This window comes from Anastrepha obliqua, chromosome 1 (genome assembly GCF_027943255.1).
Source record: "Anastrepha obliqua isolate idAnaObli1 chromosome 1, idAnaObli1_1.0, whole genome shotgun sequence".
Classification (NCBI taxonomy): Eukaryota; Metazoa; Arthropoda; class Insecta; order Diptera; family Tephritidae; genus Anastrepha; species Anastrepha obliqua.
Genome location: NC_072892.1, coordinates 74,232,420 through 74,246,129, shown reverse-complemented (window position 1 = coordinate 74,246,129; position 13,710 = coordinate 74,232,420). Strand labels below are relative to the sequence as shown.

Sequence of the window (13,710 nt, the reverse complement as noted above, 5' to 3'; positions counted from 1 at the left end):
AGAACACGCATTTTTATAATAAAACTCAATGATTTGCAAGCGTTGTTCGTTTTTAAGGCGATTCATGGTTAAATTATAGACCAAACTGAAGATGTTTGACAGTGAAACAAAACACGAAACTTGCGTCAGCTGTTTAAGCCAACTGTTTAAAAAGATAATAGCTAAAAAACCACCCGTTATATCTGCTTCTATGTTATTAAAATTTCTTTGATATCACCTAGTTTTCAACCTTTTCTTGATGCTTTTTTCTTGTAGATTCATTTGCTATGACTTTTTCAACGTTCCAGTGTTTCTTTTTTTAAATTCGTTTTTTATGATTCGCGATATTATTCACACGCGCTACAACCATATAGTGATCGGATTATCGAGGGTATGTGCCTTTTATGTATTACTATGTGATTAATTTGATTAGCACCATTGTGGCCTGGTAGCTTCCAAGTTTGTTAGTGCACTCGTTTGTGTTAAAAAGAGGTGCTGCTTATAAATATTCCTTGAAGTTCGGTAAAGTTGCATAATCGCATACCATTATCATTGCAATTTTTGTGTCACGAGTGCTTTCCTGCAACTTTCTGTATTATTGCTGACTCCTTTCCAATTTTCGCGTTGAAGTCACAGCAATGTATTTTGATGTCATATCTACTTATTTTATTGCAGATGTGTGACATTTTGTCGTAAAATTAATCTTTTATGTCATCTTCACTTTCTTCTGTAGGGGCGTATGCAGATGAAATTGTTATGTTTTGGAATTCCCCTTTTAGTCGCAAATATGAAATACGTTCATTCACCGACTCAAAAGCCATCACAATCTTCCGGGCTTTTTTTATCAACATAAAAACCCACTCCTTTATAACCCTGACTTTCGGCGCCGCTGTAGCAGATGCTATAATCTCGTTTCTTTATTCCGCCTTGTCCTTTCCACCTTATTTCTTGCAGGGCCGCTATCGTAATGCCATATGTTCTTAGTTCATTAGTTATTTCTACCATTTTACCTTGTTGGAGCATAGTCAGAACATGCTATGTTGCTAATTTGAAATCATTGTCCTTAATACGTTGCGTGGGTCGATATCTTTGATGTTTTTTTATCCGAGGCAATATTGTTGGATTCGTGGCAATATGAATTATGACTGATAAGGGGTCGCCAGCCTCAAGCCAGGTTTTTCTCACCTCATTTCTTTTGTTCCCTTCCTTTCCTCTGAAGGTTCTCTTTTTGAGAGGTATTCAGTCTCCAGTCAGGGTTAACAGCACCACTGCGAGCAGGCGAAATAAGGAGATTGGAAGTGATAGGTATCATGTCGTAGGATCAGCCATTAAATTGCACATCCCTTCCTTTTTTGAAAATGAAAAAGCAAAAAAAAAAAAATGGTTCACTTATTTTGAACTTAGTTGTAATCTATAAGATTTAACTGGTTTTGAAACCATTCGAAAATGTGGGGCATTGAGCAATTGTTCTTGCCATTGTTTATCCCTTGTTTCAGTAAATGCATTGTTCATATGAAAAACGGATAAAAAGAGAAATTTGTTGTTGTGACAATTATAATATATACCCCAGGTGATTTAAATTGTCATATCGATAGTAAACATGTTCATCAAAATTCAACATAAGACTTGACCTGAATTTTATGCCCACAAGTTGAAAATTTTGACGAAATAGATTTTGAAAATTAAATTAAAAGTATAGAGGCACTTTTTTTTAGAAATTTGTGTTCTTGATAGGTTTATTTTTTACTTTTGTTAAATATAAAGAAATTATTCTTTGATTTAAAAAAAAAGAGGTTGTCTGTAAAGTCGGTTTACTGACGATAGTTTAACGTGATAACGTCATAAGAAAATACTGATTGAATGGTTGCATTTTTCAAAAGAAAATTTTAATTTTATTTGTTTGATAGATATTTTGTATGGATATAGAGAATGAGTTAACATTAACATAACATAACATAACATAACATAACATAACATAACATGTTGATCAAGCAAGGTAACGACGCATGAGCAAGATAACGACGCATTTTTTGGTGCGTGCAGCCGGCTACATAGAATTATAAGACGTTATCACGTCAAAAAATAATAATAACATTAAAACAACAGGTATTATTAACAAACTTGGTTTTATTTTAAATTCTTCAAGTAAATCAAATTAATAAAAATCAATAAGAAGGCATATGCAAATACAAATACATACACATATACGCATATACATACATACACATATACGCTCACTTAAGTAGGAGAGAGCAAGATGTCGAACGTTGCCGTTCGTTTGCTTTGTCGTTCGTTCCGCGCTTTCGCTTGCAGTTCATTCAAGGTAACGGCAATGAGCAAGGTAACACTAATGAGCAAGGTAACGACACATTTTTTCGTACGTGCAGCCTGTTAAATCGAATTATAAGACGTTATCACGTCAAAAAATTGGTGCTTTTACTCGTAGTATATCGCCATTCAACTTTTTATCCTAGCCACCCTGGGCTTGTATACCATACATTCTTCACTATGCGTGCGTACATTTTGAAAGTGATGATTATTATTGATTTAGTATACCTATATTAAAATTAATATTAAAAAGTTTTTGAAATACTAGGAGCAATATTCTGCGAGTTTTAACTCCATTTCACTTACTAAATAAATGGATTAGGCAACTTTTTTCAACCTGGCGTGGGACAAATCGCTTGTGAAAGTTGAATCATGCAAAAAGTTTTTAACAAAGCACGGCTAGGTTCATTACCTCTTGGCATCTTCGCTACATAGAGTTGACCAGGTTGGCATTGACTGGCATCGAGCATTTGCTTCTTAAAAACTTTGCTATATGGCTCTCCGCGATTTAATTCTTTAGTTCAAGTCTTTTTGCTAATTTTACTGGCGCTACCTCCACATGAGTCTGATTCCCGAAATCATTTAAAAGCTAATTAAGAAAGAAAAGATAATTTATTCGACTACATAACTAGTTATTAAAATACAGTGGTATTTTTCCCTGTTTCCTCTTTTTACACCTGATATACACAACATGATAGGTAAGAGTTTAGCCTACTACAATGTCCCGAACGCAATTGTACCTAGATAACGTCTGGTATGGGTGGTGATTGGACTCCGATGGCGGCATTCGGGAATGGGAGTTTAGGAAGGTGATAAGAGACTCCTGATAAATGCCTTTTAATGTACGTCTTTATACTTCCTGGTTCAATAGATGTATTTGGTCTTAGATCTCGTTAGTGTAGTTAAAGATATGCCTCTTGACTCGCCTGGGAGGGTCCTCCAAGAAATGCCTGAAGGGACGGTTTCTGCGGTAGCAACCCAGCAGGAATTGCTTGCTGATGATCTTACTATGCTCCTTAATCGGAAACATAGTAACCTCGTTGTGGAGATGTTGGAGGGGAGACATCAAGTAGCATACGATTTCTGTCCTGATGATAGTATTTTGGAATGTTTGATGATTTTCCCCAAGTGCTCCTGGCTAGCTATTTGAGGACTTTGTTGCTATTTTGCGCCTTAGTAACAATTGCTGTTGTATGCGCCAAGAAGGAAAGCAAATTATATAAGGAGACCCCTAATAGTTTGGGTTTGTTTAAAGTCGGTATTGGTGTCCTCAACTTTAACCTCTATTTAATCGTGGATTTAGTAGGGGAAAGTTGGAGATTCCCCGCATTGAAGAAGCGAGAAAGGGTGGAGAGAACTCCATTATCGAGAAATCAGTGAAACTCCCTTAAGTGGATGGGGAAGCTTCAAGATGTAGAAGTTCAAAAGCAACGGTGAAAGACACTAGTCTGCAGCACTCCTTGCTTTATCCTTCTCTCTTTTAAGTTTTGATCTCGAAATATTACTGACGTGTGTCGACCACACAGGTAATTTGCGGACTACCTCTTCAGCCCCGGCAGAAGAGTCGCCTGTTGAATATCATCTAGTTGCGTAGAATGGTTAACTGTGTCTAAAGCCTTCGATCAGACCAACGCTGCTAGGCCAGTCCTCTCACAGGGGCGGTTTTAGTTAAGGCTATTCTCGTCTGACTCAAATGTGTACTATTATTTAGGAAGGCGAAGTAAATTGACATTTCCGTGTTTCTCAACATTTCGGTTTTTAGGTCACTTTGCAGCAAATGAGCGATATACACATAGCCTATAAAGCCTTAAATTAATTTTAAATTGATAAAAAACACAATATAAATTTATAGTTGAAAACATTTTATTTATTCTTTCATTATATTCTTAAGTTACAAAATCAAAAGAAAATACAGTGCACTCGCGGTAACTCGAATAGCCGCTAAGTCGAACGACGTGCTAACTCGAACACATTTTTTCCCCTATTGACTTCTTTGTAACTCGAACAATAAAAAAGCGCTATAACTCGAACAAAAAAACAAATTTATTTGTACACACATTCTTTTCAAACATGTACATTTTGTACAACATCTTGCATTGACCAAATTGCTTTAAATTTGTCATTTGTGGTGTATCAGTGCACGTGAGTAATGGATCGTAAAAGGTTGAAGTGTTTAACATTAAAAGAGAGGGCTGAAGTCCTTAACAAAATTAAACGTGGACGTAGTGTTACTTCTCTAGCGAAGGAATATGGGGTAGCCAAGTCCACCATAAGTCTTATAAAAAAGAAAGATAAGGCAATTTATGGCTTGCACTAACGCTACCGGCAACCATAAGCTTAAACTTCTCGTTATTGACAAAGTAAGAAATCCTCGTGTTTTCAAAAATTTTAACTGTCCGGTGGAGTACAAAAATTCCAAATCAGCCTGGATGACTTCGGCGATTTTCAAAGACTGGTTTCATAATTCGTTCGTGCCGCAGGTAAAATCCAGATTCATTAAAACAATTTTTTTAACCAAGTTAAATGACTTTAATATTTAGGTAAGAAAATATTTGAAAGATGGGGGACTACCTGAGAAGGCTCTTCTTCTAATTGATAATGCCCAATCACATCCCAACGAAATCGAATTAAAGTCCGAGGATGGTTTAATTTTAACTATGTTTATGCCGCCGAATGCGACACCATTGATCCAGCCAATGGACCAAAATGTAATTCGTATAACGAAACTATACTACAGAAATTTTCTACTGGCTTCCATTTTCAACAATCGATCGAAAAATCGATATCGATGACTGTTTTTTTAACATAGCACACTCAATTGATAAGTCGAACAAATTCGATAAATCGAACAGCGCCTGTTTGAATTAGTTCGAGTTATCGCGAGTGCACTGTACCTCAGTTTATTGTTTACATAACGGTAAGCAATTGCAGCAACATGTAAATCAACATGTCGTTCCCACGACAGTCGGTTCTACGTAATCGGAACGACCCGGATTCATATCCGGCCAAGGACTGTCACTTCAGCAGCATTCCCTGTATGGATATGTATAGAGAATGTTTATGCTGCAACAACATAACAGTTTTAAAACATATTGGAAAAACTTTATAATTAATATACAAAAACGAAAATTAATATTTTGTTGGATAGTCACGATTTTCTAGGACTTCACTCAATCTATTTGGCATTAAGTTTACTAACTTCTCTGCTTCCTCAGTTGTTATCTTCGCATAACATTTCGCAAACTCTCTTTACTTGTTATTACATGCTTAGATTCGTTTTTCTAATAGATCGCACAGATGTTCAATAGGATTGAGATCGGGCGACTGTTAGGGTATTTTGGAACATTCTGCAAAGCTTGACGATCTCGGCTGTTCGTTTTGGAACTATACGCAGACTTTCTGGTTGCCATATTTGCATGATGATGCAATTACTTACCGTTACGTAATCAATGAAGTGAAGAATCTTGTTATTTTCTTTTGCTTTTGTAACTTAATATAGTAAATATATCACAAATATATTTATTACTTTATTTTAAGGAATAAATCGTCAGAAAATATAACTTAAGCGCGCTGTGTTGATTTTTTCGTTGACAATCGCACATGTATGCCACCTTTGGCCACAATTGGTATACCAAAGTTGGCAATTTCGATTTCTTTTCGAACTGGATCTAATTCGATATTGAAATTCAGCAGTAATTTTGCTAAGGCAACTTTTGCGTTTACTTTGCCCATACGTTGTGCTATGGAAAAGAAATAAAGTTAAATTGCTTTTGTGAAATTATCCGCAATTGTCGGTATAAGTACATTTTGATGAAAAAGAGTATGGAATGTATATGAAATATGTAGGAAATTACCAATGCAATGTCTGGGACCTTCGCCGAATGGCATATAGGCCACAGGATCATAATTCTTATCAATAAATCGCTCCGGATCCCAACGCATAGGATCAGGGAAATATTTTTCATCACGATGTAAACCCAATAGCGAAATAATTATAGGTGTACCACTTTTTATCACTAAATTACTATCCGGTAGGGGATAGTCGTGAGTGCATTGACGATTAAGGATTGGCAAGCCGGGATATTTGCGAATTGTTTCTGTAAAGAAAAAGATATTTGAATACTTATTTTATTTGAACAATTGCAGCTTGATCTAACCCATTACACAGAGATCTAAGTATTTCATATCCTGAATCGCTTCATATGTAAACTTATTATCATGTTTTTGTAGTGCTTCTTCAACATCGCGCTGGGCCTTTTCCAACGCCTCTGGATATTGTGCCAACTCAAAGGCGGTAAAAGAGACGCTGGAGGCAGTCGTTTCATAACCAGCCACATAGAATAGAAATAGATTCGTGGCGATAGTATCGATGGACATATGCTTTGATGCATCTGCTTGAATTGCTGACCAGTCATTGTCATCAGGGCTTATTTGACCTTTGTTGCGCAATTGCATTAACAATTGAAGCATATCTTTTCGTGTAATATTTTGCTCCTCACGCATTTGTACAGTTCGTTTTACGATTTCCCTCATCATGTCGTAAGCTTCCTCTCGCCAACCCAAACGGATGAACAGTTTCTCTAAGCTGAGGAAAAAATGCAAAGCAACAAAGAGATACTCGTATAGTATGAATCATATTCATAAAGAACTGAATTAGTGGTTTATGACAGGTTGGTTAGGAAGAGATTTGTAGTTAGTAATACAGGCTATTAAGTAGTTAATAATACAGGCTATTTGTCATTGGATTAATATTTTATCCTGCTCTTTATTTGTTGGAAAGTTTCACATATCGTTTGTTTAAAAAAATATTTAAAACCCAAAAAACTAAAAAAATAAAAACATTTTATTTGGTTGGAAATTTAATAATCGCGTATTTGTTCTGTTATGAAGCATGCATATTTTACTGAATCCGTGTTATCGCAGACCACGCGAAAAATTAAGGGCCATTGACGAGGAAGAGGAGAGTTTTAGACACCTAGAGGTGAAGCAGGTGGGACTGGTTTAATGACAAGTACAAGTAGCTTTAATCTCACAACGCGATCGCTCAGAATGTAAGGCCAATAACGATGAGTTAAAATTCATCATTCAGTCTGGTTGATCTCAGAGTGTCTATGAATTATCGTTTAAGTTTCGTGTTGGCAGAAAATTTTAAATATAATGTTATTAAGCTCGTTTACCAAATGGGTCAAATGAAATAGTGGGAGGAGTGTGTATCACATCAACTCCGTACCATTGGACAGTATCCAAATGCACAGCGCAAGATCCGGTGAATAAGGTAGATGATCTAACATTGGGATACTCTAATTGCTAGGAGGTTAGCTATTTATCTTCAAGATGATCCATACACCTCTGAATATGTTTGAACCAATTTTCTATAGCATGCGTTTTTTAAATTGTGTGGGATCCATCGTGAGCACACGTTGTTTTTAGCAGAAAGTGATCTTGCACAATCTTATTGATTTCGTCATACTAATGTCAAGGATGCCTCAATTTCTATGTAAATCAACTCAGGCACATCATCAATATTTCCTGCCACAACAATTGGGTTTTGATCCCTTTCCGATCATGCTTGGTCGTGTAGTGATTTTATTTATCGATGCATTCTAGTCTTGTTAATTCCATTTTTTACTGAGATGAAGGTTTAAAGTCACTGTAGACATCAAAGCGTTCTGAGTGCGTTTATGGTAAAATAGATGGTGCCTGACAACGCTAGAAGTTTCCAAGGCTAGAAATATAAATACAACCCTCTTTAAAAACATTGCGTTGCCCGCCGGGAAATTTTTGTGCACTATTGTTCATCAGTGATCAGCAGCCCATAACTCACTGAGCGCTCTCTGAGGGCGTACAAGCCAATGCGAATCTGTTAAAGGTGATAGCTAAGGTTGCCAACGTGGTACCTTAAGCAGTAGATTGTGCAGTGAGTGTTTTTCTGATAAATTGAGTGAAGACTGTACCTTGTTCAGTTTTAACGTTTTGAGAAGCCCTCCAAGTTTTGACCACACTTGAAGTGTGTATAGGTGCACTATCTTGTTGAAACATCCAATTGATCCCGAATCTCGGTAAAAGATGACTCCCAAAGAGCTTTATATTTAGCTGTTTATCTTTGTAGTCTTTAATTTTCAATTAGAACGCGCTATAGTACGATATTGTTCCCCATACAATGACACCTCCTTCATGGCTGTGATGTCGACTCTAGTACCCCTTCTCCTTTCTTAAGTCATACAAATAGTAATTGTATCCTTTCGGCCCATACAGATTGGCTGGCTCTCATCTCTTTAATTTATGCCGTTGAAAGGGTGGAATGCGCGGGTTTCCTTCGGTGTTAAAGCCAACGCAGTTCTCCTTTTGTATTTCTTACGTTTCACTTCAAGATCCACAACATTTGGACTTCGACCAGTCTTTTTGGCAATTTGACGAGTTGAAAGTCCCTCTGAGATCAAGATATCGATTTGTCCTTTTTTGCGATCTTAAACATTTCTGTTTTCCCATTTTATTGGAAGCAACCATGCTGTAATAACTATTTTATTTCATAAAAATTATTGCCTCAAATAAAGTGAACCGGACTATATACATATGCGAGAAAGGAAAACACTATCTTTTCTCGAAGCAAATTTCACCTAATTAAATGACGACATTACGAAAATATTGCTTTCGCCTTGTGAAAATATCGTGTATTTCATATGAGAAAAATTCAAAACTTCCGAAAATTATATAATGAAAAAGAAAACCACTATTTTTATTTTTAATTTTGTGCAAATGTTTTAAAACTGTTTCATGGTAGATCTTTAGCTCCTGGGCGATGTTACGACTACCAACATGCCGGCCAACTTCGATTATTTCTGTGATTTTATCAACATTTTTTTCGACGGGCCTGTATATGCGAGGTGCATCTTTAACATCAAAAATGCCTGAACGGCCATCTACCGAGAAAATATTGGAATTATTTTTCCCTCAAAGTAATATTTAATGTAGTAAAAGTCTGTCTAATTTAAGTGTTACCAGCAAAATTCAAACTTAGAGTTTCGTTATAAAAAAATTTAAATGCTGCTACATAGACGTATGTATCCTTTTAGCAATACGCGTTGTGCAATTTGCAAGTTTTTTGAGAAATTCAGAAAGCGTACGTTGAGTTTACAAAATGAGTTCCGCGTGTGCAAAACCATTTGAAGCAGTGTTCCTATATTCACGCTTCAAAGGCTCAAAATGACACGTTCATCTGCAGTTAAATTAAAATTTGAAGATGTCGAAGACGTTCGTAAATAAAAGGGTGACACGATATATCAAAGTTAAAAACGTTGATGACTTCTCCGGACGATGCCCAAAAAAATACCTCTCCAAAGTAAGATAACACATCGGCTTAAAAGTCCCCAAAGAAAACACGTTTATCATATTTGCGGCTGTTTCTCCAAAAAACATTGATTAAAAAGCCTTATTACAGTCACCTGCGAAGGTTTTTGGAAGAACTATCCAACCATGGATTTTACAAGAAGGCAACGATCAACGATCCCAAGCACTGAAGCCGATAGTGTGTGAAGTGGAAACAGCAAAATTAGAGTACAACGATTAGTGCAAATAATACGCAATCTCTGGCGCAGAGCGGAATAAATACGATATTATTGCTAAAACACCAACACCATTAGTGCACTATAAGAAAATGGAATAAGAATTAAAATTTGAAAATTATACATGCTTCGAGTAACTGAGCTCCTCTTTCAACGCATACACTGTCTCCAATCGTTACTTTATGATTATGTCGCTACTTTGATTACTAAAATCATTTCATATATTATATTTATAACTTTGCTTTTTTTATCACAATATTTAAAAATAAACACACTCATTAGATTGAAATTTATTTAAATAAATGAATTGTAACTGATAAAAATATAGCTTATCTTTCATAGTGCATATGTAATCTTTGAAAATTTGAACCCTATAAAAATGCGAATACCAAAACAAAAAAATCTTATCAGGTTTACTGGTAGTCACCTAGCTAAAATTTCAATTCTCAACTTCATACTCCAGTAGTGAGGTGAATATATATATATAACTGACGCGTACACCCTTTTTGCGTATTTAGCCGAGCTCCTCCTCCTATTTGTGGTGCGCGTCTTGTTGTTGTTCCACAAATAGAGGGACCTACAGTTTCAAGCCGACTCGCTTTTTATGAGGAGCTTTTTCATGGCAGAAATACACTCGGAGGTTTGCCATTGCCTGCCGAGGGGCGACCGCTATTAGAAAAATGTTTTTCTTAATTTTGGTGTTTCACCGAGATCCGAACCAACGTTCTCTCTGTGAATTCCGAATGGTGTCACGCACCAACCCATTCGGCTACGGCGGCCGCATATACGTATATGTAATATAATATTGTACAAAATATACGTAGTTTCTTATGGAAATACAGAAAATCGCATAGTAATGGTTGAAATTTTGAGGGCTATGAACATTGTGAATATCTGGAACAAAATCTTATCAATACACCGAAGTGGAAATTTCAATTACCGACTTGAACAGACTTAACTGCGTACTTTACTGATAATTTAGATTTAAAATTAGCAATATTTTATGATTATTCATTAAATAATATGATAATGTAGTTATCGGTCATCATCATCTATTTCATCTCACGGTAGGTCCAATAAACATGCTGTTTCAACGGAGCTTCGCTGTGAATATGTTGTAAGGGAGTTTTCGTTAGGTTTCAAGCTTCTTCCACTGCGAATCACTAGTGCTTAGCGATGAAATGGGGCCTGCATAATTCAGAACCGGCCAGTCTATTGCTTTAAATCTTGCCAGCAACATTTCTTTGTTCTTGCCCAAAGTGATTCTCGTACGAGCTATGGATATATGTACCTTGTTGCGGTTTTGAACCTTAATGGCATTGCGGTTGTATGCGCCGGGAAGAAAATCAAATTATCGAACGTTACACCCAATAGTTTGGAGTTGTTAACAGTGGGTATTGGTGTGTGTTCGACTTTAATCTTTAGCTGTAATTTGATCTCCTTCATTCAGGTCGCCATCGATTTAATAGGAAGTGAGAGATTCCTCGCAGCGAAGAAGTGAGAAAGGGCGGAGAGTTAGTCGTTCACTTTTGATAATGGTGTTCAAGCATTCGTCCGCATATGAGAAGAGTGAAACTCCCTTAGGGTTGAGAAAGCTTCGAGATGTAAAAGTTGAAAAGCAAGGATGAAAGAATACCATCCAGCGTCACTTCTTGCTTTATCATTTTCTGTTTTGACTTTTGATCTCGAAATATTACTGACGAATGCTGACCGCACAGGTAGTTTGCGGACCACCTCTTCAGTCTCGGCGGAAGGGTCGAGTGTTGAATATAATCTAGCTCACTTCGACTATACTGACGAAATCCAGGAAAGGACATTCACCGCGAGTCTCTTACCACCTTCCTAAACTCCCGTTGCTGAATGCCGTCATTGAAGTCCAATCGTAGACGAAGAATTTCAGTTATATCGTGAACCGGCTTAACTTTGGCTCAATTACGTTCTGGATTTTGTAGCAGGTTAAACTCCTTATCCACAATTGACTCCCACATGCCAAATATATGCCGGCCATGTGAAGTGCGGGGTACCTTCCCACTATCTGTACGATACTAACCACCTATTCACATGCACTCTTAAACCCACTCACTCAAGACCCCTCTCATTCTGGACCCTCCCCGACGAAACAGCATTTTTCCTGAGCCTACCGTTAGATGAACTAGACGATGACCCTTGGTGACTACTAAACTGCTAAAACACCTACAATAACGCAACAACCAAAGCATAAATGGTCGGCTAAAATAGCTCGCGCATCGCGTCGAGTGACTATTAAACATGATTTATAATTTTTTTTTATGGATTTTGTGGTGTACACTTTCTTTTGATGTTGACAGTATGTACCCACCTGGGATATAAAAACTGGCAAGTCCCGCGCACCACACTTCCAAACGTAGGCTCGTTGATTTTGCTGCTGACGTTTAGTATTCCATTATTTGGCTTTACGAAGCTATTTACTTCCAATCCAAACATCGCTGATGCAATGATATCTATAGCGTAGCTAAAGAATGAGATATAATTTTTGCATAAATATTCGCATGCTTCAAAAAGTAATAAACTAAGAACTACCTATCAAAATGAATTATGAAAAATCCAAATAATGCGAAATATAATGACATCAAGCACTAGAATCACGTTAGATTTAGAAATTTATTCACTCACGTGTTCATTACTTCTTTTATTTCTAAATCTTTTGCACCCTCGTCTGGCAATTGTGCATTCAAATAATCTACCATTCTATCGCTGACATCCTCCACCGTACCAAACATCGCCTTCAATTTACCAGACGTGAATGAAGGAGTCAACTTGACTCGCAGGTTTTTCCAATCCTGTCCCTTTAAAAAGAAGAGACCACCACTCGATTGAGGATCCTTTTCATCGTCTACATGTATGCCACGATCGTGAAAGCTTTCGAAATCCTTCGCCAATATATCCCTTGCCAATTGAGCATCGCGTACCAACAAAGCGGGTCGCGTCATTAGATAGATGCCAACCACTTTGTGTTTGGTGGTGCGATAAACATCGTAGACGGCAGTGCCCAATGAAACTTCACGCTTACGTACTCCATCTAATACACCAAATGGGATTTTGGGCTCATGATAAGGAAAGCCTTTGCGTTGCCAATATGTGTAATTCCATTTTATATAGAAAACTATAAGTGTACAAACGGCAATTAAGAGCAATAAAAACATATTTTAATCGAGAATAAATTTGCGAGAGTCACGAATTTACACAGCCGTAATAGAAACTGAGGTACTCTGCACTAAGTTGCTACATTTTATACCTGCACTTCAAAACACATTCAGCTATCTGGCGACTATAGCAGGGGTATTCACAAAATGAAACAGAAGTGTTAAAAGTTAAAACTAACAACTGGAGTGTTCGGAAAATTAGTTCCCCGGGTAACACTTTGGCGATGGCGAATACCGTAAACGACATGTGGGAAAAGCGACAGATGGAGATGAAGAACTTTGAGATATGTTAATAAACATAAAATTAAAACTGTCGAGTTGCCGTAGCCGATTTGGTATAAAAAACATCCGTCGTTTGTAGGCGGCATAAAACTGTAGGTATTTCTATTTCCGGAACATCCCCAAATTTGAGAAGGAGCTCGGCCAAACACAAAAGAAATATTGTATGCACCAATTATATTTATTATACTATAAAAAAACTATAATAAAAGGGATTTCATTTTACTGAACAAAGAACCACAAATGGTTACAGTTTGGTAAAAATAATTATATATTTATATACATATATTTAATTTGTGAATAATCCAAATGGTTTTTGTGAAAAGCTTTTTACTGCAGAAATGCGCTCCAACAGTGGTCATTGCCTAAACAAAATTTTT

The 13,710-nt window shown here is 36.8% G+C and overlaps 1 protein-coding gene and 1 long non-coding RNA gene across 2 annotated transcripts in view; one reads left to right on the top strand and one right to left on the bottom strand.

Annotated features, from left to right (window-relative positions):
* Positions 1–13,710, top strand: part of LOC129236455 (uncharacterized) — a 111,716-nt gene that overhangs the window by 11,205 nt on the left and 86,801 nt on the right. The window lies entirely within an intron of this gene.
* LOC129236453 (probable cytochrome P450 6d5) lies at positions 4,419–13,110 on the bottom strand. The gene is made up of 5 exons (XM_054870848.1): positions 12,522–13,110; positions 12,208–12,360; positions 6,465–6,892; positions 6,162–6,404; positions 4,419–6,047 (listed from the first exon to the last, which is right to left on the bottom strand). Exons 1-5 carry the CDS (start codon positions 13,049–13,051, stop codon positions 5,869–5,871), a joined length of 1,533 nt encoding a protein of 510 aa, XP_054726823.1. The 5' UTR covers positions 13,052–13,110; the 3' UTR covers positions 4,419–5,868.